At 35.7% G+C, this 25,379-nt stretch overlaps 1 protein-coding gene across 6 annotated transcripts in view; it reads right to left on the bottom strand.

Moving 5' to 3' along the window:
- The window catches only part of LOC148952356 (uncharacterized), a 140,915-nt gene that overhangs the window by 83,554 nt on the left and 31,982 nt on the right, over window positions 1-25,379 (bottom strand). For 5 of the 6 annotated variants that reach the window (XM_089089829.1, XM_089089828.1, XM_089089830.1 and 2 more), the window contains exon 2: window positions 9,522-11,073. In XM_089089829.1, the coding sequence (XP_088945955.1) occupies window positions 9,522-11,073 (1,552 nt within the window). Of the gene's footprint in view, window positions 1-9,521; window positions 11,074-14,670; window positions 14,797-25,379 lie in introns of those variants that run through there. The other variant, XM_089089832.1, reaches the window with a different exon arrangement.

Here is a 25,379-nt window from a genome sequence, read left to right on the forward strand (position 1 = left end):
TGGTGGGCTAGTTGAGCTCCAATCACTTTCGCCTATTAAAAGGGCACTAGAACTCTCAATTTTCAGTCGAATGAGCCCCTTTTGAAGTTTCTACGACGACCCCTTCCATATGAAGTGCCCTGCTCTAACGGAAAAAATAAGAAATAGTACATTGTGCCATCATCGTTCTCAGTTCGTTAACATAAGTTGGGCGCAAAACCCCTATGCCTTCCCAAGGCCAGAACACAATTTGCAATTTACTGAAAAAATATAAATGTTTTCACTATTATAACTTTAATAAATCAAATAATATTAACATTTTGATTACTAAATATCAGTATATGTATATTAAACTTATAATGCACATTCATTTGTATTTTTTCAGTAAAGTGCAAATTTTGTTCTGGCCTGGGGAAGGCATAGGGGTTTGCGCCCAACTTATGTTAATTTCTGCCCGTTTTGAGTTTGACTCGGTTAATTATTGTAATTTCTGTTCGTTTTGGGTTTCATTTATTTATCGATGCTGATTTGTGGTAGTTTCACGCTTGGTAGATTATTTGATTTTATTTTTGCTCATTTTTTGTTTAATGGAGTTCTTTACTTTTGTTTGAAAAACTTATTTTGTGGAAAAAGTTTTTTAAATTAATTTCTGTTCGTTTTATATTGACATAGTCTTTTCAGGGAAAAAGAAAATAATACTTTAAATCTTTTCGTTTTTTAAGACTTTATAGTTTGGCCTGCTATATATATGATGAATAAATAATTTCAGCAATTTTTAACATCATACACCCTTTTAAAAATCTTGGCACAAATAGCGGTGTTTAGTTTAGTTTTATACCTCCTGACATAGAAAGCTTGATACCATTCACAAAAAAACCTGTTAACTTTCTTTGATAGCTTGTATACACTTACGATTTTTTGATTTGTTTAATTTTTAAGAGCATAAATGTATTGGTTGGCGTGGGAGGATGGGAGTGGAAGGGGGATTAGTTGCCCTCAAATCACTTTCGACTATTAAAAAGGGCATCAGCCTTTTCTATTTTCAATCGAATGAGCCCTTTTCGAAGTTCCCACGACAACTCCTTCGATACGAAGTGCCCTGATCTAAACAACAACAAAAAATAAAACATTATACCCACTTCGATCTTTACTATAAAACCGTCAAGCCTTCCAATCACTTTCGACTATTAAAAAGGGCACTAGCCCTTTCGATATCCAATCGAATAAGCCCTTTGGAAACGACAACACTTTCTATAAACACCGTATATGGCCCCAGGGCATAAATTACAACCCTTACCCTAAGGTCTGTTAGGGTGGTTGTCATTTTCTAAGACCGAATTTCCAGAACTTTCAACTACGTTAAACATCATGGCTATCTCGAAATTTTGATTGGATGTGTTTGGGGAAATGGTGGGCGTGAGAGGGGTGTTAGTCGCCTTCCAATCACTTTCGACTATTAAAAAGGGCTTAAGCCACTCCAATTTCCAATTAAATGAGCGCTTTTTGAAGTTTCTACGACAACTTCTTCGATACGAAGTGCCCTGCTCTAAAGGAAAAAAATTATAAATTATAAATTGTGCCAGCATCGTTCTTATATGCCCACAGGGCATAACTTAAAACCCGTGCCCAGAGGGTTGTGGGCGAGTATCCTCCTCTTTACTTAGTCCCCGTTTCTTGTCTCATTCTCGAGTGTCCCCGTTCTTTACTTAGGCAGCGCGGTCGTGCTGCCTGTGATTTATACAATTTTCTATATAAACCTTATATGCCCCCAGGGCATAACTTACAACCCTTGCACTGAGGGCTCTGATGGGGTTATCATCCTAAAAGACCTAATTTCTAGAACGTTCAACTACGTCGAACCAAATGGATATCTCAAAATTTTGACTGGATGTGTTTTGGAAAATGGTGGACGTGAGAGCGGCGCTAGTCGCTATCCAATCACTTTTAACTATTAAAAAAGGCACTAGCCCTTTCAATTTCCAATTGAACGAGCTCTTTTGAAGTTTCTACGACAACGCTTTCAATAAAAATTTTATAAGCCCCAGGGCTGACTTACAACCCTTGCTCTGAGGGCTGTGGGAAAAATAGGTTTTCACCCTCAAAAACAAAATTTCCAAAACTTTGAACTGCGTTAAACAAAATAGACACCTCACATTTTTTAGTGGATGTGTTTGGGAAAATTGTTGGCGGGAGAGGGGGTTAGTTGCTCTCCAATCACTTTCAACTATTAAAAAGGACACTATCCCTTTGAATTTCAAATCAAATGAGCCCTTTTTCAAGTTTCTACCATAAAGATTTCAATAAAAACCTAATATGCCCCCAGGGCATAACTTATAATCCTTGCCCTGAGGTTTGTGGGGGAGTGTCCTCCTCAAAAATATATTTTCTATCTGGAAATCAACTACTCTGAACAAAATGGCTATCTCAAAATTTGTATTGGGTGTGTTTTGGGGAATGATGGGCGTGGGGGGGGGGGGGGGGGTTAATTTCCCTCCAATCACTTTCAACTATAATAAAAGGGCACTAGCCCTTTGAATTTTCAATCGAATGAGGTTTTTTGAAGTTTCTACGACAGCACCTTCTTTAAAAACCTTATATGCCCCCAGGGCATAACTTAAAGCCCTTGCCCTGAGGGTTGTGGGGGAGTTTCCTCCTCAAAACATATTTTCTATCTGGAAATCAACTACGCTGAACAAAATGGCTATCAAAAAATTGTGATTGGTTGTTTCTGGGGGAATGAGTGGCGTGGGGGGGGGGCTAGTGGCCCTCTAATAACTTTCGGCTACTAAAAAGGGCGCTCTAACTTAAAATTTCGACTAGAGTTGACGCTTTTTGAAGTTTCTATGACAACCCCGTCTAAATAAAGTTCCCAGCTCTAAAAAGAAAAAAATAATAAATAGAACATTGTACCTACTTTGTTCATATATGCCCCCAAGACATAACTTAAAACCCTTTCCCCGAGTGTTGTAATGAATTGTTCTCCTCAAAAACTAATTTGCTATCTGGAAATCAACTATGCTGAACAAAATGGCTATTTCAAAATTTTGAGTGGATGTGTTTGGGGAAATGATGGGCGTGGGGGGGGGGGCTAGTTGCCCTCCAATCACTTTCGACTATTAAAAAGGACACTAGAACTCTCCATTTGCAATCGAATGAGCCCCTTTTGAAGTTTTTACGACAAACCATTCCATATGAAGTGCCCTGCTCTAAAGGAAAAAAATTATAAATAGTACATTGTGCCAACATCGTTCTTATATGCCCTCATGGCATAACTTAAAACCCTTGCCCCAAAGGTTGTGGGGGAGTGTCCTCCTCTAAAACATATTTTCGATCTGGAAATCAACTACGCTGAACAAAATCGCTATCTCAAAATTTTGATTGGATGTGTTTGGGGAATGATGGACGGGGGGGGGGGTTAGTTGCCCTCAAATCACTTTCGATTATTAAAAAGGGCACTAGCCACTCCAATTTCCAATCGAATGAGCTCTTTTCGAAGTTTCTACGACAATTCCTTCGATACGAAGTGCCCGGGTGGAGAAAGAAAAAAAAAAAAAAAACACATTGTGCCCACATCGTTCTTTACTTAGGCAGCTATGAAAGCAAACATTATTTAGTAACTACTGCACTGCAGACTGTCATAAAAAGACCAATTTAAAGCACGAATTGCATACTTATATTATACATTCTGCTCAATACGTATACTTTTAGACAAAATTTAATGCATTTAAGTTCACATTTCGTGACTTAAAATTCGTGAAAAATGAATAAATAAGTTGTAGAGCTTATATTTAGGACCACAGAACATGATCCTATATTTCTCACACTTTCACTAGATAATCACGACAGTACCTTTTTTCCCAAGTACCAAATTCTTCACTCCTTTTCTGATAATTCAGCAGGAACTATATCACCTAATCTTCCTATCATACAGTAACACGAGGGCTCACCTTTTTTTCTTCAAATAAAAGGGTGGACACGTTCAGGTGGCATGAAAAACACATTATGGAAAAAACTCTCTAAATGAAGCAGTTATTAAAAATTAATAAGTTTATGTCTTCTGACTTGGAATTCAGGGAACATGAATACATAATTTGGAGGACATATATTTAACACAATTGAACATGTAACATGTAACATATAATTTTAATAATTTATGTTTATCTAGAGATTGACATGTGAGGAGAATTGACATGGTCAATAAGTCATAAAAAAAAATTAAGTTCAAATAGCAATTGCAGAGATTAAATATAAGAATACCTATATTTCCCACACATTCACATTTTAATTTTAATCAGGCTTTTCCCTAGTATGTTCATAACAAAATGTGACAACATAGTTTTGGCGAAGTATATTTTTGAAAACTAGGTCAATGGCACATCACTTCCCAGGATGTTCTTTTAACAATTATTTGGACACTCAATTATTAAAGCATAAAAGGGATGTCAAACTCAATTTCCTGATGGGAGATTTCCTTAATATGTATCTACATTTTAAAATTTCGTTTCAAAAAGAAAAAAGCACAATATTTCGAAGGTTCAAACATCAAATATCCTTTTAGATTTAATATAATTATTATTATCAATCAGAGATTATATCTATTAAGATCCTTAAGTAAAACCCAAATTCTGAACTAAATATTAACAGCTACCTAGCGTGGCTCTTCAGCACGAAATTAATAAAACAACATTCAGAGTAGCCTATACGAGGTGAAGCATCTGTATATGACACTAATGGCAAATATTTATGAAAATCATTAATGGGTAGAATGCAGTTTCGTTTAAAATAAGTCTGCCCATATTTTATTGCATCCCATCTTTGGTTAGACAATTATCGATGTCTGAAATAAATGTGGTTGTAATGACTTTGATAATTGGTTGAACAAAAAATCATTTTTAAGTCAAAATTTCTTTTGTTTGAACTAATTCGTAAAGCTGAAAAGAAAATTTAGATGTAAGATTTCCAGAATATATTTAAAAAAAAAATTAAATGACTGACCATGTTCATAAAGCTTGGCCAATCCTTTTTTTTCGGGGGGAGGGGGGGGGGGTTCAATGATAAAAAACAACACTATTTGACAGTTTGAACCGAAAGTGCTTAGAAACTCGGGAAATATTAAGATTTCTGGCCTTCTCCAGCGTACGTTCCTGTTAAGAGCTGCATTTAATTTCCATTAATTTTTATGAGTATCCTAATACTCAGGAAATATTAATTTAATTGCTCTTTGTCCACTAGCTCTTGTCCATCATTGTTCTGGCTCTTGCCCATCATTGCTCTGGCTCTTGGCCATCATAATTGCTCTTGGTCCACTTATGGCCCACTGAGCCGCTGACATCACTGACAAAAATTCATGTAAAGGCTTTCCTTTATTAGAATGCAGATTATGTGAATAGAGTAGACGAAAAATATTTACCATTCATAAAGCATTTTATGCTATTTCTCCTCCCAACATATCTTTGTTTAGGTTTTGTGATTATTGGAACACAGTTAAGCCTATTCGACAGGCGGGCAACAAACTTCAGACTTCAGGTAATTGGCATATGGTTAAAAATCATTACTTTGTGCAGCAAAAGTTTTTGAAACAAAACAGAAGTTTCTAATTTATTACATTCTAATCAGAATCTAGAGCTACGGGTCTACCTCCAGCATTTTTATTGGGGGATCAAGAGGGTCAAAGTTGACCTGCTTTCACTGTTAAGATTGTCTTCACTTTCTGTTATTGTGTTACTATAAGAAGACGTAAATGGGAATCAAATCCCTTTCCTTTTCAATATCTTTTTCTTCTTGTTTCACTTTCCATTGCTTTTTTAAAGTTGGTTCTGAGCCAAAGAAAGAAACTAAAAAGCTCTGTCCTTTCTTGGTTTTATTAGCCTGATATGACCAAATAAAACTGATACTAATTAAATTTTTTAATAACGTTATATAACACATTAAAGTTGAGAGTTGGACAAAGCTGGTTTTCACGGAACTTTTTAAGGGACTGTAAGTTTGGCTATCTTAGTGACCATTCACCCAGGGCTTAGTCGTAGTCGCAATCGCAACTACGACTACGACTTGGCAAAAACTTCCCGTTCACACGGGTGTCAGAGTCTCAGTCCTAGGGGTAATAATAATTCAATTTGGACTAACTCTTACATCACTGAGCCTACGGACAAAATTATTCTGAATTAATATTTTACAGAATATGTAGCCGCCCTGTTGTCCCAATCCTAGGACCATATTCTGATACTGACTTATCGTTCGTGCTATATCTTATCGGTTTATATATATATATATATATATATATATATATATATATATATATATATATATATATATATATATATATATATATATATATATATATATATATATATATATATATATATATATATATATATATATATATATATGACATAAAGTGCCACATGGTACACTAAAAGCACAATTTGGGTGACATTTTTGGAATGGAAAGGCTGGTCCGGACACATATACATCATAGAGAGCTAATTTTGGGCTTATTGAATACTAATTTTTATATCTAATTACTTTTGATAAATTTGACTTAATAAATTAATCATAAAGTACCACATGGCACCCAAAAAGTGCACTTGGGTTGTGTCAGGCACGTACGCAGTAATTTGTTTCGGGGGGGGAGGCAATCCTTCAAACCCATTATTCTGTGAGAAAAATAAGAAAATTATGGGAAAATGAAAAAAATCGTGAGATTTCGGGGGGGGGGGGGCGGGCCCAGAGGCCCCCCCTGCGTACGTCCCTGGGTTGTGTTTCCATTTTTTAAGAATAAAAAATAATAAAAAAGGATATTGTCCAATGAAAACGCTCAGCGGACAAATTTCCCCCACCCCTGCAAAAACTCTCCTCCATGGACAATCCCCCTGGAAATTTCCTTACATTTGAAATAGCGACAGTATTTTTAATTTAAAGTATTTGAAAAAAAATGCGTGAATTATTAACTTACTCGTTTAGCATTTTTTTATTAAGAATATCCAGAAAATCTGAACAATTATTGGCAGCATTGTGGTTGAAACTTAACATTAATTAAAACTTGCTAGGGTTGCCAATCGGATGAAAAAAAATTGACACCTAGAGTTTGAAAATTACCTTCCTCTTTGTATATTTTTTTAAAAAAAAAAAAAAAATCTAGCAAATTACACTATTTTTGTTTTGTGTAAATCAGGGTACGGAGGGTAAACATTTCTGGAAGGGGGGGGGGTTACTGAATATTTTCTTATGTCTAAAATTGCCTTGACCATGCAAAGCTCTGTCTCCTAGTGCTGCATGTTAAAACTGATAACAATAGATAAAGAGTATGATTTGGTACCGCTTAGATGGGAACATAAAATTTCTAAATTGTGAGAAAAACATACATATATTGTTTGGATTCGCTTTATCCTACTTGCAGCAAACATTTTGTACATAATGCTGATACAGAGATAAATGTCACACAAGTAGCGCTGGCGTAACGTGAAATGCGACTAATAACAGTGCAAAAATAGCGAGAAGTCAGCATGGTATTGTACATAGAGGCAGTTCTACATTTATGGGCTAGTATGTGAATCCAAAACGCAAGGAATAGGACATTATCAGCGCTTATTAGGCATTTCAATTACAAATAAGAGAATTTGGAGCTTTATTGGAGTTTTGATTTAAATATTGGAAGTAAAAATCAAAACAATTAAACAATTCCTGGAGCTGACCTTCCCCCCTAAGCTTTCTATAACTAAACTAAATCGATTTGCCCTATCTAGCTACAGTACGAATATTATTATAAAAAGCCCTGTTTTATTTCTTTTTCGATGTTATCTTTTTCATGTCTGTCAATGAAAAAAATTTCTTGTTTTCAATAACTTTTTGTTTTTCAGTGATTCCATTCCAGTCCTATTTGCAGATTTAGAGGGCGTAGCCTATTCATATCTATTTTTGAAAGTTGTGAAACAAAAAAATCTTAAACTGATAGATTTTAGGAAGAAAAAGACCCTTAACTATCAGGGGAAAAAATTTGACCTGAGCAAACGTGGCGAAACATGCCTATAGTAACCTATAGTAGGCCTATAGTACCTTTTCGCTATTTTCTCATTAACTTGGCTCACCTATTTACTTGATGATAAGGTTTCGAAGGCCGTATATTTGTATAAATATTAATGTGGAGCATATTAGGAAGTGTAATGAACCAGGGCCGTATTCAGATTTTTTTTCGGTTGGTGTTTTGCGCAAGTATTTTTTTTTTGGGGGGGGGAGGTACACTAAAGAAACCTCAAAAACGTAAAAAAAAAAATTTTATATCCATTTTTGTTACGTTTTTAATAGTCAGACGAAAAATTCGAGGGGGGGGGGGGGTCCAAGCCCCCCTGGATACGGTCTTGTAATGGACCCCTGTTTTTTGCGTTTTTATATTAAAATCGAGGGTGCATTAATTAAAAAAAAAATTATCTGCTCAAAGTAAAGAAAGAAGTTGAAACTTAAAACGATTAACAGTTTTAAAGCTACTTAATAATTTTTGCTCCAAAATTATTGGGGAGCCACTGCCCCCTTGCCCCTATAATTATTTGTATGTAGAACTTGAAAACGAAATTTCCAGTTCATTTTCTTTGCTAAATAAGAAATATAATCAGATTTTTTCCAATAGCTACAGTTTTAGCCGAATAGCAACAGTTTTGAACGAATAGCTACAGTTTTAGCCGAATAGCTACAGTTTTAGGAGAATAGCTACAGTTTTAGCCGAATAGCTACACTTTCTTATACTCTGGATGTCAAAATTTCAAAAAACCTAATGCGCAAAACCCAAAGGCGCATGGAAAAAAATTAATTCATTTTTCAATTTGGCACAAAATTTTCCATTAAACCTCTCTTAAATCAACATTCTTTATTTCTCAATAAATGTAAGATTTCAAATTTCTGAAAAATTAAACTTAAAAAAATTATTAAGGAAGAGTATGTGATAGGAGACTACACATTAAATTTTCTAGTTTTGCGCAAAAAGTTCTATTTGAACCACACATTTTATTTCTTCATAAAAAAGCTTAATTTTGTTATCAGTACTCAGTGTAATACATTAGCCCTTATCACGATAAGAGAAATACAGAGAAATGAAAACTGTAATAAATAAGAACACTTACTAAGTTAAAATCTAGCAAAATAATGTAATACATAGGCTTATGTAAATGTTTCAAACAATAGCAAATATCATCGAAGTTTAAATTCAGGGTATTCCAAACGCTCAATTGAATTGAAATTTAAGCTTCAAATTGATTGAATTTCCTAATTGATAGCCTACAGATGCAAAAATTCCTGAAAAAGGATATTTCGGTTACTGGCAGAATTTAAGCTTTTCCATGGTTATAATAATGTTTTAATTGTGTGATTATACTTATAGAAATCAATAATTATCTTTTATCTTTTATGGAAATGAAAAAAACGACTGCACAGAGAAAATTTATCAAGGTCGTCGACATCTTAATCTCCTTCTCTTTTTAGCCTTCTTCAGGCTCGGGTTATATTTTAGCCGGATATACGCTTTTTTTTTATAAATATTAACTTGTACTTACCAGGTTTATGGTCTTTATGCTTCGTAGCAGATGAAATATTGCCTCTGTTTTGAACAAAAAGAAGGCACGGCTGATCAATAATTTCATCATCTATAAGAAAATCTCTTTCTCTCGAAGAATGGGAAATGCTGGACTCAGATTCAGACTGTCTTTCAACCCCGGACGAACCTTGACTAGGCTGATACGCTTTTGATGATTTCCATTCCTCTATGGGTGGGGTATCACGATTACAATCTATTCCAGGGGACAGTACCTCCACTGCTTCAAGGGCACACTCATAGTCATTCACTGTAGCAAAAACATCAGCGGTCCCCAAGGAATGAAAGTCAATATCAGTTTCTATATAAGGTCTTATTTCTACACTGTCACTCTTAGCACTAGGAGTCTCAACTTGAAGTTCCTGCCGAGTACCACAGGAACTACTAACAGATTCACGAATATAATCAGTTTCGTTCTCATAAATAACATCTTCCATTGGCTTGTTCTGGGTGGCAAGTTGCTCAAGTCGACACTGACCGTCACTAATTATCATAGCTAAAAAAGGTCCACTTATTTCACTACAGTTAATATCAGGCTTATAACAATCTTTCTGAGTATTTGGTTCGAGGGAATTTTGTGGCCGTACAGGAGGCCGTTTTAAGGCCGCATTCATTGCATCAGGGCTCAGGTCGCTAATAATCTCAAAGCTCGAACTTCTTGAGTCTGAGCATTTGCTCTTAGAATCGACAAAAGAAAACCGTTTCGCTGTAAATTTCCTTACCGGACTGCGAGCCTTCCTTGTAATGATCTCAGGTGTCCGACTTCCTTGAGGAAGGGTTGAAGCCTTTTTAGTGGCTGGTATTGGAACAGCAGATGCTTGTTGTTCATTCTTGAAAATCCCACTTTTTATCCGAAAAGAAGATGACTTGAAGCTCAATCGAGACAATAGGGACTTTTTTTTAGGACTCTCAGGTGGCTGTTGCACTCTTACAGCTGGTTCTTTAGATATCATCATTTCAGAATAATGTGACTCTTCAAACTTTCTATAACTTCCACGAGAATATTCATTTCTTTCAAACTCTTTCTTACTTTTTCCTAGGGCTGGAACACTGGATGTTTTTGAGACTCCAGTCCCTGGCAAGGCTCCCTGAGAACCCTTCATAGTGGGAAGTTTGGAACCTGGCACGGGCAAAGAGGATCTCACATCAGGTGACTTACTAACTGAGACTGTTTTGTTGAAACCAAAAGTTCTTTGTGGTTGACGTAATTGAACATTACCATTTTCCTCGCGATTATCGTAAAGCCCCGAGGTTTCAGATTTATTAGCAGTTTTGCTGCCAAAACCCGGCAATCGCAGTTTAGAGGATTCACATTTTGCTCTATAGCTATTGGGTTGTACGTCAGTATAACGAGTCGGCGGCTTTATGCGATTCCGATTTACTTCAGTAGCCATAAAAATGTCTCTATTGGTCAAAGAGGGGTTGGAAAGGGTAAATTCTTCAATAGGCACGATTGACTGATAGTTCTGCTTCTTTATTTGCTGCCATATTTTTGTTGGGTGACACTCTGAACTCTGAAAAGGATAAAAGTTCAGCATAATTAACACTTAGTTGAGGAGAGGAAACCAGTAGCTTCTAGTAAAAAGACTTTTTTCTAAACTTATTAGAAGAGTAATTTTTCTGTTACGGGTGGTTCAGGTTTGAAAAGGTGGAGAAATTGAAAGGGGATTTGCACAGAGGGTATAATTTGGTTATTTGGAAATATATCAGAAACGAAGTTTTCACTTTCTAATTCATTTTTTTTTAAATTTTTGTAATTTGACCGCGATTTTTTTTTTCGAGGCTTGAGCTCAAATTGCAAACGTAGATTGGACTAAAAGGATTTATGACGGCATCAGTCGAACACAAGCATAATTTTATATATTAACATGTCAGGCATATACGCAGGAGCTAAATTTGGGGGATGTAGTATTTGAGGAGAGGATCCAAATAAGCGAATTAAATGGCAAATACAAGAAATTACAGGGGAAATCGTAAAATATTGACATATCAAAGGGGGGGGGGGGGGAAAGTATGATAAAACAACCCCCCCCGCTTACCTACCACTTATTTGAACAATTCAGTTTCGTAAAATACTTAGCTTTGGTGATGTTGCGTCACCCGGATGAACTATAAGCCATTGTCTTTACAAAAGTTATAGAGACCAAGAAATCCACCATGTCGAAAACGCTAATGGGATAGATACCAGATGTCCCCATTTTATCAAGGGGGAAAGAAAGAAGAAATACTGTTCTTGGGGAGTGAGGCTGCAAAACCATAACGTTTCAGCCGAATTTTCAGGAGATATTCGCTGCTTGGCACACATTTTATGAACATATGTCAATTTTCTGCATGGCAAAAAAAAAGGTTAAAAAACCGGTTTGAATTCGGTCCAATTCACTCTCCGACTCCGATTACACAATCTGTTGCCCATGTGCAATCAGGGCTAAAAAGTAAAATTTTCACCCGTGACAATTCTGTGGTCCAATCACAACACAGAGCCACATTTTCTTTTTATATTTAAACACATCAAAGACCTTGAAGCCGCTCTTTTTTACGCCGGGCATAGAATAAATTCTTAAATTTAATCCTTCTCGCAGGAGCTAAAAATGAAAATCCCTCAACAGAAAATCAAGTGACGGTTACGATATAGTTCAAACCACAGTTTATATAATTATAATTCTATAAACTGTGGTTCAAACAAAGAGGTAAACCACCTGCATGAAAGAGGGGCTCCAAACTCCTTTGAAGACTTTATGAAACTACAGAAAAATCGTCAAAATGGTACTTATGTGTTATCTCGATTACACTCAAAAAGTTTGATCTGTTTAAAACTGGTTTCTCTGTCTGCATTCTGAAATAATTAGCTTATCCTAAGTGAAATTAACAACTATGCAGGTATTTTTTAAATAAATATTTATTATAAACAGTTGGTTAAGTTAACTTAAGTATTTATTATAATGCGTTCTGGGCGGCCTGCTTTCCATAATTCTTTGTTGTAGTTTCCATAATTTTGTACATAAAGTATTATATTTTAACCAGGTTCTGGTGTATTTCATTATGATTAACCTAACTTAACTTCTTCAGTGTGATCGGGATGACATGTAAGTACCGTCAAAATTATAACCTAATGTATCCTGGAAGACCGGTACAAAGGTCCCCTCCTCCCTATATACCTTGTTGAGATGGCCAGGCACTAAATGTGCATTTTTCTAACTAAGATTAGAACACTGGAAGTCCTAATAACTACAGTGGTCAAGTATGGCGCCTTGACCACGTTTTACGGTTAATCGATAACAAATTTCCAAAGACTGTGATTTTTGCCTAACCATTTGGGGTCAACCAAAAAGCAGGTCGTCCCCACATACGATGAAAAGAGGTCACAAGAAAGGACTTAAAGGAAACTGGAACTTCATGGGAGTGGATAAAGAGTTAAGCTTTGGATATATTGGAGTGGAGGAGGAGCGTGCGCAGCGGTGTCAGCCCAAGAGTGACTTGGTAATGCAGTGAATTGCCAGTACTAACAGTAGTATTGGTTTTACAAGATATTCGTTTGCATAGCATCTATTTGACAAAAACCAGCCGTTCTAGAAGTTTCCTGAAATACATGCGGTTGATAGATTCACCCCAGGTTCCCAATAGCATAGGCTATTCGGTACTTGTGCATTATAACTAAACCAGCGCTATACGCGAAAGAAGTCAAGTTTGATTAATGCTAATGAAATAGGATGAATATATAATAGTTTAGAAACAAATTTGGGCTATATATTTGCACATTAGGGGGGGGTAAGCATAGCATATATTAAATACATAACCTAACCTTCCGGGTACTCACAACAACCCATAGGCAATTTCTCTGCAAAACATCTAGCAAATCTTCATTCACTTTTCAGAGCGCCCATGCTTCAAAACCATATTTGACTACTGTAATCACTACTGTTGCTTCAAATATTCTTATCTTGGTTTGCAGACTTATTTTCCTCTCCTTCCAAACTTTTTTAGCTGTGAAAAAACACACTGATCCTTGCCTATTCTACTTTTGACATCTTCACTGCTCCCACCGTCTTTACTAATAATACTACCAAGGTAAATTAAGCTGACCACTTAATCAATCGTTTCGTTACCCAACGTCACCTTTTCATCTTCGCTTATTCCTAGCCTTAGTGATTTAGTCTTCTTAACAATAATTTTCGAACCTATTCTAGCACCCTGAACTTATAAAACTTCTAAAAGTTCATTCATTTTGCTCACACTTCCATCTAGGACGCTTAAATCATCAGCATAATCTAAGTCCAATCTTTTCGTTACCCAACGTCACCTTTTCCACTTATTCCTAGCCTTAGCGACTTAGTCTTCTTAACACTTCAAACTTATTCTAGCACCCTGAACTCGCAAAACCTCTAAGAGTTCATTCATTTTGCTCAGATTTTCATCTAGGATGCTTAGATCCTCAGCATAATCTTAGTCCAGGAAAATTTTTCCTCCCCATTTGATTCTGTGTCCTTTTATTGCCTTTCTAGGGCTCCTTAAGACAAAGTTCATCAAAACGATCCATATAAAGGGGGATAGAAAACAACCCTGCTTAAGTCCTGATTTTATACCAAACCAGCTGTTAACCTAATAACTTTGATTGAAATGGTTACATAGAAGGTCAAGAGTGAACCATAATAGTGGTTCCTTGTGCTGATGATTTGTTGACTGTAGGCACATATTAAAGAGACTAAACCATGACCAAATTATGAAAACCTTCCCATTACTTTTCACCTTTATCTGCTGAACAGGGTTCATTTTGTTTCATAAATATTGACATACTTTCAATTCAGATCTACTTTTTTTTTTATCGCCCTAGTTTCCCATGGTTCAGTCTCACGGATAAATGATTGACTAAAGATTTGTATTCAACAGTAGTATAGAGAAAAAAAAACTTATTATGCTTTGCTACTACCTTTAAATAACGAAAATCTATTAGTATACAAATTTTGAAAACAATTTACGAGCCTTCAATATAGACTAAGGCCAACGTTAGATCAGACATAAAGCTATAATTAATGTGAGCAAGTACCATGTCGTCACAGGCCTGCATAATATCAAAATATTATCATAACTCACAAGTTTACATTTAACCTTCTCACCTTTTTCCAATAAATTGAAAAAGAAGAACTCCTTTTGAGAAAACCGTCCAACTTGTTCACATTATCATATGAAGCTCAAACTAAATAATTGCACTAGCGAAACCTGATATAGGAGTTAGATATGCATACAATTACAGACCTAGCTACAGAATTATCTCTAATTTAATGTAAGATCTGATCAGGGATTCAACTGCAAAAACATTGCTTTATCACATAATGAATAGTTTATATAATCGTACAATGTTCTTAAAGATAAGATGAAAGTTTTTTTTTTTTTTTTTTTTTTTTTTTTTTTTTTTTTTTTTTTTTTAATGCGGCAATTAAAATACATTTTAAAATGCGAAGCACCATTAAATATAAACTTTACTTTATTCCAAAGTATAATGCTCACGTCATGTCTGCTATTTATATTTTTTAGTTTGATACGTTATAAAATTTACAATTAAGCAGGATAAATAAATAACAATTTTAAATCAAAACTGGATGCGAGGAGAAGAAGGGAGCTGTAGTCAGCAAAACTTTCTCTCCACTGGTAAAATTGTCACGACTCCTCTCCCAATGACTAAAAAACAGGTGGTAACCTTTTCTGCTTTCTAGATTACTCCAGGATCGGCACACTTACAACTCAGCCACCACCCCACATGACGACGAGAGATTAATATAACATAGGAAAATGATATCCCCCTTAAAACTCTGCAACACAAGAGTTTAGACCCCCCCCCCCTAAACAATAGGTCCATGTGTTAAGTACGAATTTCTAATGAACAATATCAGCACAGAAAACTTCATCTTTTATCCATAGAAAATCATATATTTGGAACAAAATCTAGAGCCCGTATAAAAATTAACCTTAAATTATTATCTTACTGTCTTCTTATACCAAAAAGATATTTCACCTTTTTATTGATTCGTGCTTAACTAGGTATGCAGGTCGGAATTTATCAAATCATTTTCACGGTTGTTCCAATAATTCTTCATATTTCTATATAATTCATCTATTTTCCAGGTCTTTTTCGAAGTTGTGCCTCGAATATGTCAGGTAATCTTCGAACCAATTATTGCATGCGATTCTGCAGGGTCGTATTTAGGATTTTTTTTTGTCCGGGGGGGGGGGAGTACAAACGAAAACTTTAAAAATCGCATCAAAAACTTATTTATATTCATTTTTGTTACATTTGTACGAGTCAGACAAACATTTCGGGGGGGATTTCAACCCCCCCCCTCCGCGTGTCTGTCATCCCATTCCACTCGGTAACTTCTTCCAAATAAAATGGAGTTAGATTGGACACTTATCTCAAAACTGGATAAAGAGCCTGTCGGATGACAGGCATCAAAAAGCGTATACTCCTTTGGGAGGAACAGAGAAAAATCATTTTGCCCTTCCCCAGAACAGAAAATTCAAAACCCATTTCCTGTCCCCCTCGCCAAAGATTTTCATGGAAATGGTAGACGGAACAGGGTATACCCTCCGAACTACGTATAAAGTTCACCACCTTTTAACGAGAGCAACTGACTTTATGCAGTCTCCATCAAACAGTTCGTGGTAACAAACTGTAAGTAAGGAGCGAAACGGCTCAATAGTAACCGAAACTCTAAAAAAACGGAATTTTGATACTAATAGATACATCAGAAGAATCAGATTGTTATGCTGATTTCAAATATATAAGTTTCATCAAGTTTAGTCACCCATCAAAAGTTACGCGCCTGAGAAAATTTGTCTGATTTTCGAAAAAAGGTGGAAACAACCCCTAAAGGTCATAGAACTTTAATGAAAATCACACCATCAGATTCAGCGTATCAGAAAACCCTGCTGTATAGGTTTCAAGCTCTTATCTGCAAAAACAATAAATTTTGCATTTTTTGCTAAAAGAAAGATCTCAGATGCGTGTTTATTTTATTTTATTTATTATTTTTTTCCCAGGGGTGACCGAATCGATCCATTAGTCCTAAAATATTACGAGAGGGCTCATTCGAGCAGCAATGGAAATTTCTAGTGTCCCTTTGAAGTATCCAAAAAATTGGAGGGCGACTTGGCCTGCTCCTACGCTCATTTTTTTCCCGAAGTCACCAAATCAAAAATTCGATATAGCCATTTTGTTTAGCACTGTCGAAAATCTGGTTAATTGTCTTTGTGGATGACTTAAATCCCCAGAGTTCCCGGGGAAAGGGCTGCAAGTCATAAACTTTGCCCATTGTTAAAATATAGTATTGGTTTTTGGGAAGTATACAGGCCTTTTCAGTAGTAATTTTTTTCTTGTGGGGGGTCGGGGTCAGAGTAGGGGTTACGGGGGAGGATCTTTCCATGGAGGATATTTCCTTGGGGGGAGGGACATTTCTATGAAGGGGGCGCCAGATTTCCCAGGATTATTTAAAAAAACAATCAGAAATTAAATAAACAAACAAGTATTTTTCAACTGAAAGCAAAAAACAACATCAAAATTTAAAAAAAACGGAAATGACTATGTATATAAGGGGGTTCGCTCCCTACTTAATACCTCGCTTTTTAAGCTAAAGTTTTTTTTAGTACTTTTAAAAGAACTATTTATTCTAATAAAAATACCGTTGTGATTCAGAGGTTTGTGATTCGAACAAAATTCGAATTTTTGCGTAAAGAGCGAGCTATTGAGTAGGAAGCAAACTCCCTAATATATGTAATAGAAACATACGAATATAGAAATTCGTTACGTAAGTTAATTCGTAAGTTACGTCATAAGAAAATTTCAAGAAAGCCCATAAACCAAAAAAAGGAAAATTAATATGTGAATTTTGTTTTAATTTTTCATGTACGGTGAGCCAAATTCGAACCTGAATTAGTTGAAAAACGTTAAGATACTAACTAAAAAAAACAATTTTTTTTAACTGAAAGTAAGGAGCGATATTAAAACTTATAATGAATAGAACTTATTCCGTATATGAAAGGGAGTGTCCCCTCCTCAACGACTCGCTCTGTTAGCTAAAATTTTAAGATTTCTCCAAAATTTATTTTTTAAAACAAAAAAAAACAATATCGAAAAGAGCCAGGCGGTGTGGAGGGGAAAGCCCCTTTCATATACGGAATAATTTCTGTTCGTTTTAAGTTTTAATGTCGCTCCTTACTTTCAGTTAAAAAAAAACTTGTTTTTTTTAGTTAATAATGAAAAAAGCTCGATTGCCTTCAGAAAAAAAGAAAAAAAACTATACTTGCTTAGGAGCATGTTGATTCGACTATGAAAGTACTCGAGAGATAATCTTGCTTTAGTAACCCGTTGTGCTGTCAACAGCAAGTAATTGATTTAAGACAAGCCATTGGCTAGGTGTTACAGACACTTACCAATTATATAAAGAAGGAAAATTTAAGCTTGTAGAAACCTCTTTTGGTAAACGAATTCTAAAGAATTCGCATGGTCAAAAGTCAGCAAGTACAAGTAAATATGAGACAATGCATTTAGACCCCGGCGCCGCGCCGCGCCGGCGGATCGACCGACCGCCGCCGACGATGGGCCCGGTCGACCGCCGCTGAAGTGTTGCAACATCGCCACCAGCAGAGGTGGTAGCGTTCGGTCGACTTTAAATTACTTTTCCGGTAATTCTTTACTGCGTCAACCGCAAAGTCGGAGCTTTTCCTTCTCGTGTGGTTTAGTATTTCGATTTTCCTGATTAGAAATCAAGCAGGGCTTGCACTATCCTCGAATTTTCGGGTATTTTCCCGAAAAAAAAAATTTGGTTCCCCGAGTCCCCGAAAATCACGCAATCACGGTGCCACCCCTAGCGATTTATCACCAGTGACTTTCCCTGCCAAATATTACTTTGCATACTATAATTCTTCACTACTCTCCTATTCGCTAATTTTCGTCTCTTTTGTTACTTTGCATAAGAACCAGACAGATGCAATATACAATTGGAAATATTGCAATATACACAGTTGTTCATATGTTGACAAAAAAAAGTATCGTCTTTATGAAATGAGTTTAAATCATTTCAAATGCAGTTTCCCAATTGCTATTTCTTACATCATTTGTAGTCAAGAATTTTATTTTCAAGTTGAATAGAATTATAGAAAGCATTCACTACTATACAGCTTCAGGCTTTAGTTGGATTTTGATATCGATAGCCTACAGATTGTTTCTACAGCTGAATTGTAAGTTTGCAGATTTTTTTTTCTTTTGCTGTTTTTAGATAAGATTTTCTTAATGTTTAATACTCAATTGTTGAACGCCTGATAGATTAAAGAAAATACAATCTTCTTTCTGAAAAATTTTTACCTCTCCCCTCCCCCAAAAAAACCTTCTATTGAGACAAAATTTACGTATAGACTAAGTTATGTACAAGGTTGGGGAATTAAAGATTGAAACGGAAGTTACCCCAAAAATATGATTCATAAATAAATTGTAAATTATTGCCTATAGGGGGGGATAGGGGGGTATCATTTTTATATGATAGTACCTAAAAAAAATTTTGAAAGCAGGGATGCCAAAAAGATAATTATTTTTTCATTTAAAACGGAGACGAAAAAAAATGATATCAAATTCCCTGGGAAATCAGTGAAATATTTTTATAGACCCAGGGCCCCATTGGGACTTGTTCATTGTCTTTGCTATTTTGCGGTTTCTTATAGGCTACTGGCCTAATTTGGCTTTTGTGTGTGCTCCCTTTTAATTAGATTCTTTGGATCTTATTGAATGCCACGACGAATCTATGACTCAGTTTTCCAATAATTTGAGGTATATCTGAATAATTTCGACATTTTTGTTGTTGTCTATGTACCCCTTTACTCATACCCTCAAACATTTTTTTCAAGGAACACTAAGCTGTTTAATGTTATTTTGCGTATTTGTTTGAACCATATAGTGACCTAGTTAATTATTAAGTAACTTATTTTTCTAATGAAATTATTTTTCTAATGTAAAGCTGAGACGGTATCCTATCAAGGTGGTATCCAGAGGGGGGGCAGGGAGGTATTACATTTAAATGATAATATGATATGAAAAAATGATAATACCTCGATTTTTTTTTTTGAAAGCATGCAGGGATGCCAATAAGTTATTTTTTTTTATTTAAAGCAGAGACGGTATCCCATCAAGATGGTATCCAGAAGGGGGGGGGGCATAGGGAGTTATTATATTTAAGTGATAGTACCTTGATTTTTTTTATTGAAAGCAGGGATGCCAAAAAGTTGAAAAGTTGACAAAATTAACAAGATTTTCGTGAGTTATATAGCACTTGCATGGTTTTATTGTCCAAAGGGAAAGGGACTTATGTGTCCACCCCGTTTTTTTCTTATTTATGAAACGGGTTTCCTTTGAAAACATTCATTTATAAATACCAGGCAGATTCACAGTAAAACGAATTGGCGTGTGACGAAAGCAATATCGACATACCCACCTAACTTTACGCTCGAGTGACAATGGCGCCAATGGTCCAGTGCCCAAGTCACATTTAAAGGCTAGGTCATAATAAAATCTTTGAATTTGGGAGATTCAAGGAGGAGTCTTTGACAGTCTTGTGACCTCAGGGTACTAGATGTTGCGACGTTCTTACGTATCTACAGTGGTTTAAAAAAATCGATCACCCCACAAATGATTACCAAAAATATGCATAAATATAACAAATGTAACATTTGGAATATTATAACACTTTTTTCAAAGCTTTGAAGAAAAGCAAAAAAGGCTAAATACCCCTAACTACGCTTGAAAGTTATTTTAAAAAGAAACTCTGGAGATTTCCATGGATATGACCATAGCAGAAGCTTTGAGCCTAGGTGGGGATCAAAGAGGAGTCTTTGAGTATTTTGACCGCAGGTGACTTATTGTTGCGACTTTCTTAAATTTGGTAATTTTTGTGAGCATTTGGAAATAAAAGCTTAAACTCAGTAACTGATACTAAGTGTCCTAACATTTTGCTTGGATCAAAAGTGATCAACTAGGAAGAAAATCTTTACATCTTTCAGGAGCCACTTCAGTCAGCATATTATTTCATTTAATTACATTTAAAATGTATGAGCTGTTCATTTGTTACCAAAGAAAATAGCTGGCACTTAATTCTACTTCATACCGAATAATCCATTAAGTGTTTTTTGTTTCATTGTAATTTAAGTGTCCTCATGTGAAGTGTTAATCATGTATTTTTCAATTTGATAAATTTACTCCTTTTAGATACAGTTTATAATTTGACTGATATTAAGTATACATGAGCTTATAATTTGGAATCTCCAAAAGAAAAAATGAATACTATCCAAAAGAGCAGCCAAAAGCAATAAAAAAAGCAGCAGTTCAGCCTTAGCCTACATGACATATATTCTATAAAGAAGCCAAAAAAAACTTTCAAATACATTTTTTTTTAAATTGTTATTAAAAACCAGTTTTTAATACAAGAAGGCTTTTTAGGAATCCAAAAGAGCAAAAAAACAATAAATATCAAAGTCGCCCATTTCAACTGTTTTAAATGTAACAAAACAGATATAGGTAAAGGGCATTATGGAAAAATTAAGCTTCTAAGTTCAAAGTTATATTCAAAGTTTTTACCCAGATACCTGAAGAATTTTGTGATACGGTATTTGAAGTTTTGTATGCAGTAATGCTCGATGAAAAAAAACTACTATTTTTGATAATTATTTATGTTAAGAATACATAGCTAATAGATACTTCAACTACTCGTATTATGCGAGGGTTCTGAAACACCACAGCCATTTCGTTTCTACCAGATTTTTACTTCTCTTGATGAATAACAAAGAAGACCAGTTTCCAGCCCGCGACTTGTGAATTATTGAACTCATGAATAGGCTCGAATCTGTTGTAAATTTAAGCTGCGATTTGAGAAAGACTGATGAGAACATTAATGTTTGCGGTCAAAATTGATGGCGCCGGCGGCACGCCGTCGACATCTTACCCGCGGCGGGGCGCTGTTTTGGCCCCGCCGCCGCCGGTCTTCCCTCATCGGCGCGGCGCCGGGGTCTAAATGCATTAGCTGGGTGATTTTTTTTTTAAATTCAGTTTTCAGCGTTTTACTAGCGTTGATTTTGGAAATTCACCGGACCTGTCATGAACAGTCAAAGTCGATTAAACGTTTTTAGTAAAAAAAAAAAAAAAAAAAAAAAAAAAAAAAAAAAGAAACATTTCAGAGTTGCGGATAAAATAAGACATATTTGGGTAAATACGGTTTCAATGTTCTATCAGGCACTTACTACAGCGGCCTTGGGACGGTCCCCCTCTCTGTAATCTCGAGAACCTTTACATTTTTCTTAATAATTTCTAAGGTTTTCCCCGCAATTGGTCTTTATTTGGCATGTTTTTTAAATCGTTTTCCTTCCTCCCCTTCACCAAAGAAAAATATCATACTTACATGCTCGCGTTAAGTTTAAAAATAATTTTTTTCCCAAAAATATATTTTTGAAGTAACAAGGACGGTGAAAAAGGTATCTGATTGTTTGAATTGGTTAAATAGGAACCTATACAACCAAATATATCTTCAAAAGTTAGTAAGAAATTGGAAATTCAATTTTTATTTAAAAAGACCTCCATATGCACTTATGCCGTTTTCATTTGTAACGGTTGCCAAAACTAAAAAAGAAGAAATGTGGGTGAAAAACCAGCAAAACAAGCAAAAAACAGATGGCACTAAACCGCTTAAGAAGCTGTAGCTTTCCTTTGAGGGTGGACAGGGCCGTATCCAGGATTTTTTCTTTCGGGGGTATTTTACACAAAGATTTTTTTTTCAGGGGGGATGGATAAACAGAAAAAACGCATAAAAAAATTGTTTATATACGTTTTTACGAGTAAGACAAACATTTCGGGGGGAGGGGGGTCAAACCCCCTAACCCTACCCCCCTGGATACGGCCTTGAAGGTGTAGTTGTCTTTGGGAATCTACAAATTGCTAATGTTTGAATTTTCACAGACGAAAAGTGCCGTCAAAATTTAACTAATAAGTTTTGTCTATTTATTTTCAGGGTTCAACGTGGCAACACTGACAAAAACGTGATACTGCCCTAGAACATTCATAATTTTTCAAAAGCCAAAAGAAAAATCGCGATTTTCAGGCACGAATTGACCTAACCTTGGTCCAGGGGGAAGGTATGTTTTTATTTTAACGTTCTTGGAGCTTTAAGTTTAAGAGCTGAGTATAAAGGTAAATTTATTCTCAAATTTTTTTTTTTTTGGAGACGTAGCATGGATTTTACTTCGGGAGGGATCCAAGTTGTCTCCATAGGGAGAAGCTAACTAAGAAAAACATCGTTTTTTTCAGCCATTTTGTTCTAAAAAATAAAGCATTTTTATGAATTTTTCAGAAAATCTTAGAAAAATGTTCTTTCCCAAAAGCTCTCCCTTGCAATGTCACTGTGCAAGACTAGCCAGACCCGATATTTGAATTACCAATTGGTTTGAGCTTCAATTACCCACAATATTCATTTTTTCAGTTTTCTATTTTGGGTATCTTTTTAAAGTTACGAAGCTCAAATTTTGTAGCCTTAGAAGTAAATTCCAATTTACCATAAAAAGTCTTACGGTTCATAATTTCTGAATTTATCAATCAAAGTCTGCCATGATTCCATGGAAGATTCTGATCCATACATATTTTCGATGTTAAATTCATTATATTTTGTCAAATAGTCAAGCATCTACCAGAGAAAGGGCGCTCAATATCGGAAATTATGTATACCAGATGGCACGTGTCAAGCGTGGCGCAACTCAGGGACAGTTTTTGGAGCGGACAGAGGTGGCACTTGCCCCGGGTGCAGAAATTTTAGGGGCGCTCAATTTCAAACAAATAGTGTAACATTTATAATCATTTTGTAATTTTATTTTTATTAAAATAAAGTAGAGGGCGCAGTTGGCAGTAAGCACAACCAAATTGAATCCGAAAATTTCATTTTTCCCATATCTTTTTCCAATAAAGTAAAAAAGATTCAGGTTTAAATAAATGAATAGTTGGTTAAATTTTGGCCCGAAAATTTTTGGGAGACATGGGGAGGGGCACTATTCAAGATCTTGTTCCGGGCACAAGAGAGGCCAGAACCACCACTGGCGCAACTGTGCCAAGTGTGGTGGAAATGTGTCAAGTATAACGGAAGTTTACGGCACACGTGGCGTTCCAAGATGTACATCATGTGGCAGGAAGTGGGCACCCCCTCGCTACCACCAAGAAAAATCATTCAAATATATAAAAAAGATATATATCCGGATGCAACAAGGGCTAAGATGGTCATATGACTAGACGAATTGATGAAGACCTTTCGAGCCCAATAAAGACTCAATTAAATATCAAAGTCATAAGAAATAACTGAAGTCATATCATGACTTGTAATAAGCCGAAATTGGGCATCTCATCTGAGTGCTCAGCAGGAGCGAAGTCATGCTGAAAAGGGCATAAGTTAAGTAAGATTAATGCGCACAGGCCTAAACAAAAATACTACTCATTCCCGTCCTTATTCTAGTTCGGATGTGGGGCTGCATTGAAGGCGAGCAAAAAAAAAAATTAAGGTTTGCGTTAACTTAATCACGGGCAGAAATTCAGTCTAGAGGGAGATGGGTGGGCTAAAATTTGAATTTCTGCTCGGGGTTTGGCAGTCTACTTACTCCTGTGAAGAATTTTTTTATATTTTTTGTGGATTTGTCAAGAAAAAAACAAAAAGTAACAACGATTTTGAAAAAAATAGCCTTCCTATAAAGCAGAAAACTTGGAATCTAGGGTATTGTTTTTGTTAAAAAGTAAAATCGACACTTAGACATGCCTTCACTAAGGGCTTTTCGGATGAAGATGCCTGTGCTTTTCTACTTTTGCTGTAAGCCCCCACTCATCCTTTTCTTGTCATTTCGAGCCTTTTTTAAGTAAGGATCGAATGGCAAGTTAGTCACCTTTGAAGTGATTTTTTTTTCAGGAAACAGTGAACTATAGCAGTTTTCACTCAGCCGACTTTGCCTAAAAACAATAACGAAGACAGGGCTTTACATCATCAGAATCCTGATCAGGATGTTTGACCTTAGATGCACTTAGCGTGGAACAAACTGAAAAACAACCACAAAGATTGACACATATTACGTATACCAAGAAACTGGGCGGTCCGGAGCATCAGTTGTATAATATTTAATGTCTCTAACTGTACATCAGCGCTGCCAACGCTGTACAATTGTACTGTTTTTGGTACAATTTAGAGCTCCTGGTAAAATGCAGTACATTCGAAACTGTTTTGGTACAATACAAATTTTGCAGTCTATTTCGGTTTTTCTAACTCCTTTCTGAATCGGATATTTCTTCAATTTTCAGTTTGTCGAAAATCGTATTACGGCAAATTTTTAGCCAACTGTTCAGACGGTAAAAATTAATCTCTAGCGGTATAATTTTAGTTGGAAAACTGACGCAGTTGGAATAGCGCTGTTGTACACACCATGCCCCATTTTCGATTTAATTTCACAAGTGTTCGTGCAACATAAAAAAAAGTTTCTTCGAAAAAAATACTAAACATAAACGTGTGAGGGAAATCTGAATATTCTGGGGGGGGGGTCCTAGTGACTAAATATTTATATTTCTATCTTTCTGGAATTTATTTCAAAAATAAAGAGGGGTGGGTCCATGGAACATGTTTAATAGAGACCTCTCGTGAAAATGACAATATAAAATAAACGCAACAAGGACGAAATCCAAATGTAAAAGCAGACAAAAAGACAGCAACGAGCAAAGAACCAGATCATGAACAAAATATTTGGATTTTAAAAGACACCAATAATACATTGTAAT

Source organism: Artemia sp. Qi Xiang Cuo, chromosome 5 (assembly GCF_049724085.1).
Source record: "Artemia sp. Qi Xiang Cuo chromosome 5, ASM4972408v1, whole genome shotgun sequence".
In the NCBI taxonomy this organism is placed as follows: domain Eukaryota; kingdom Metazoa; phylum Arthropoda; class Branchiopoda; order Anostraca; family Artemiidae; genus Artemia; species Artemia sp. Qi Xiang Cuo.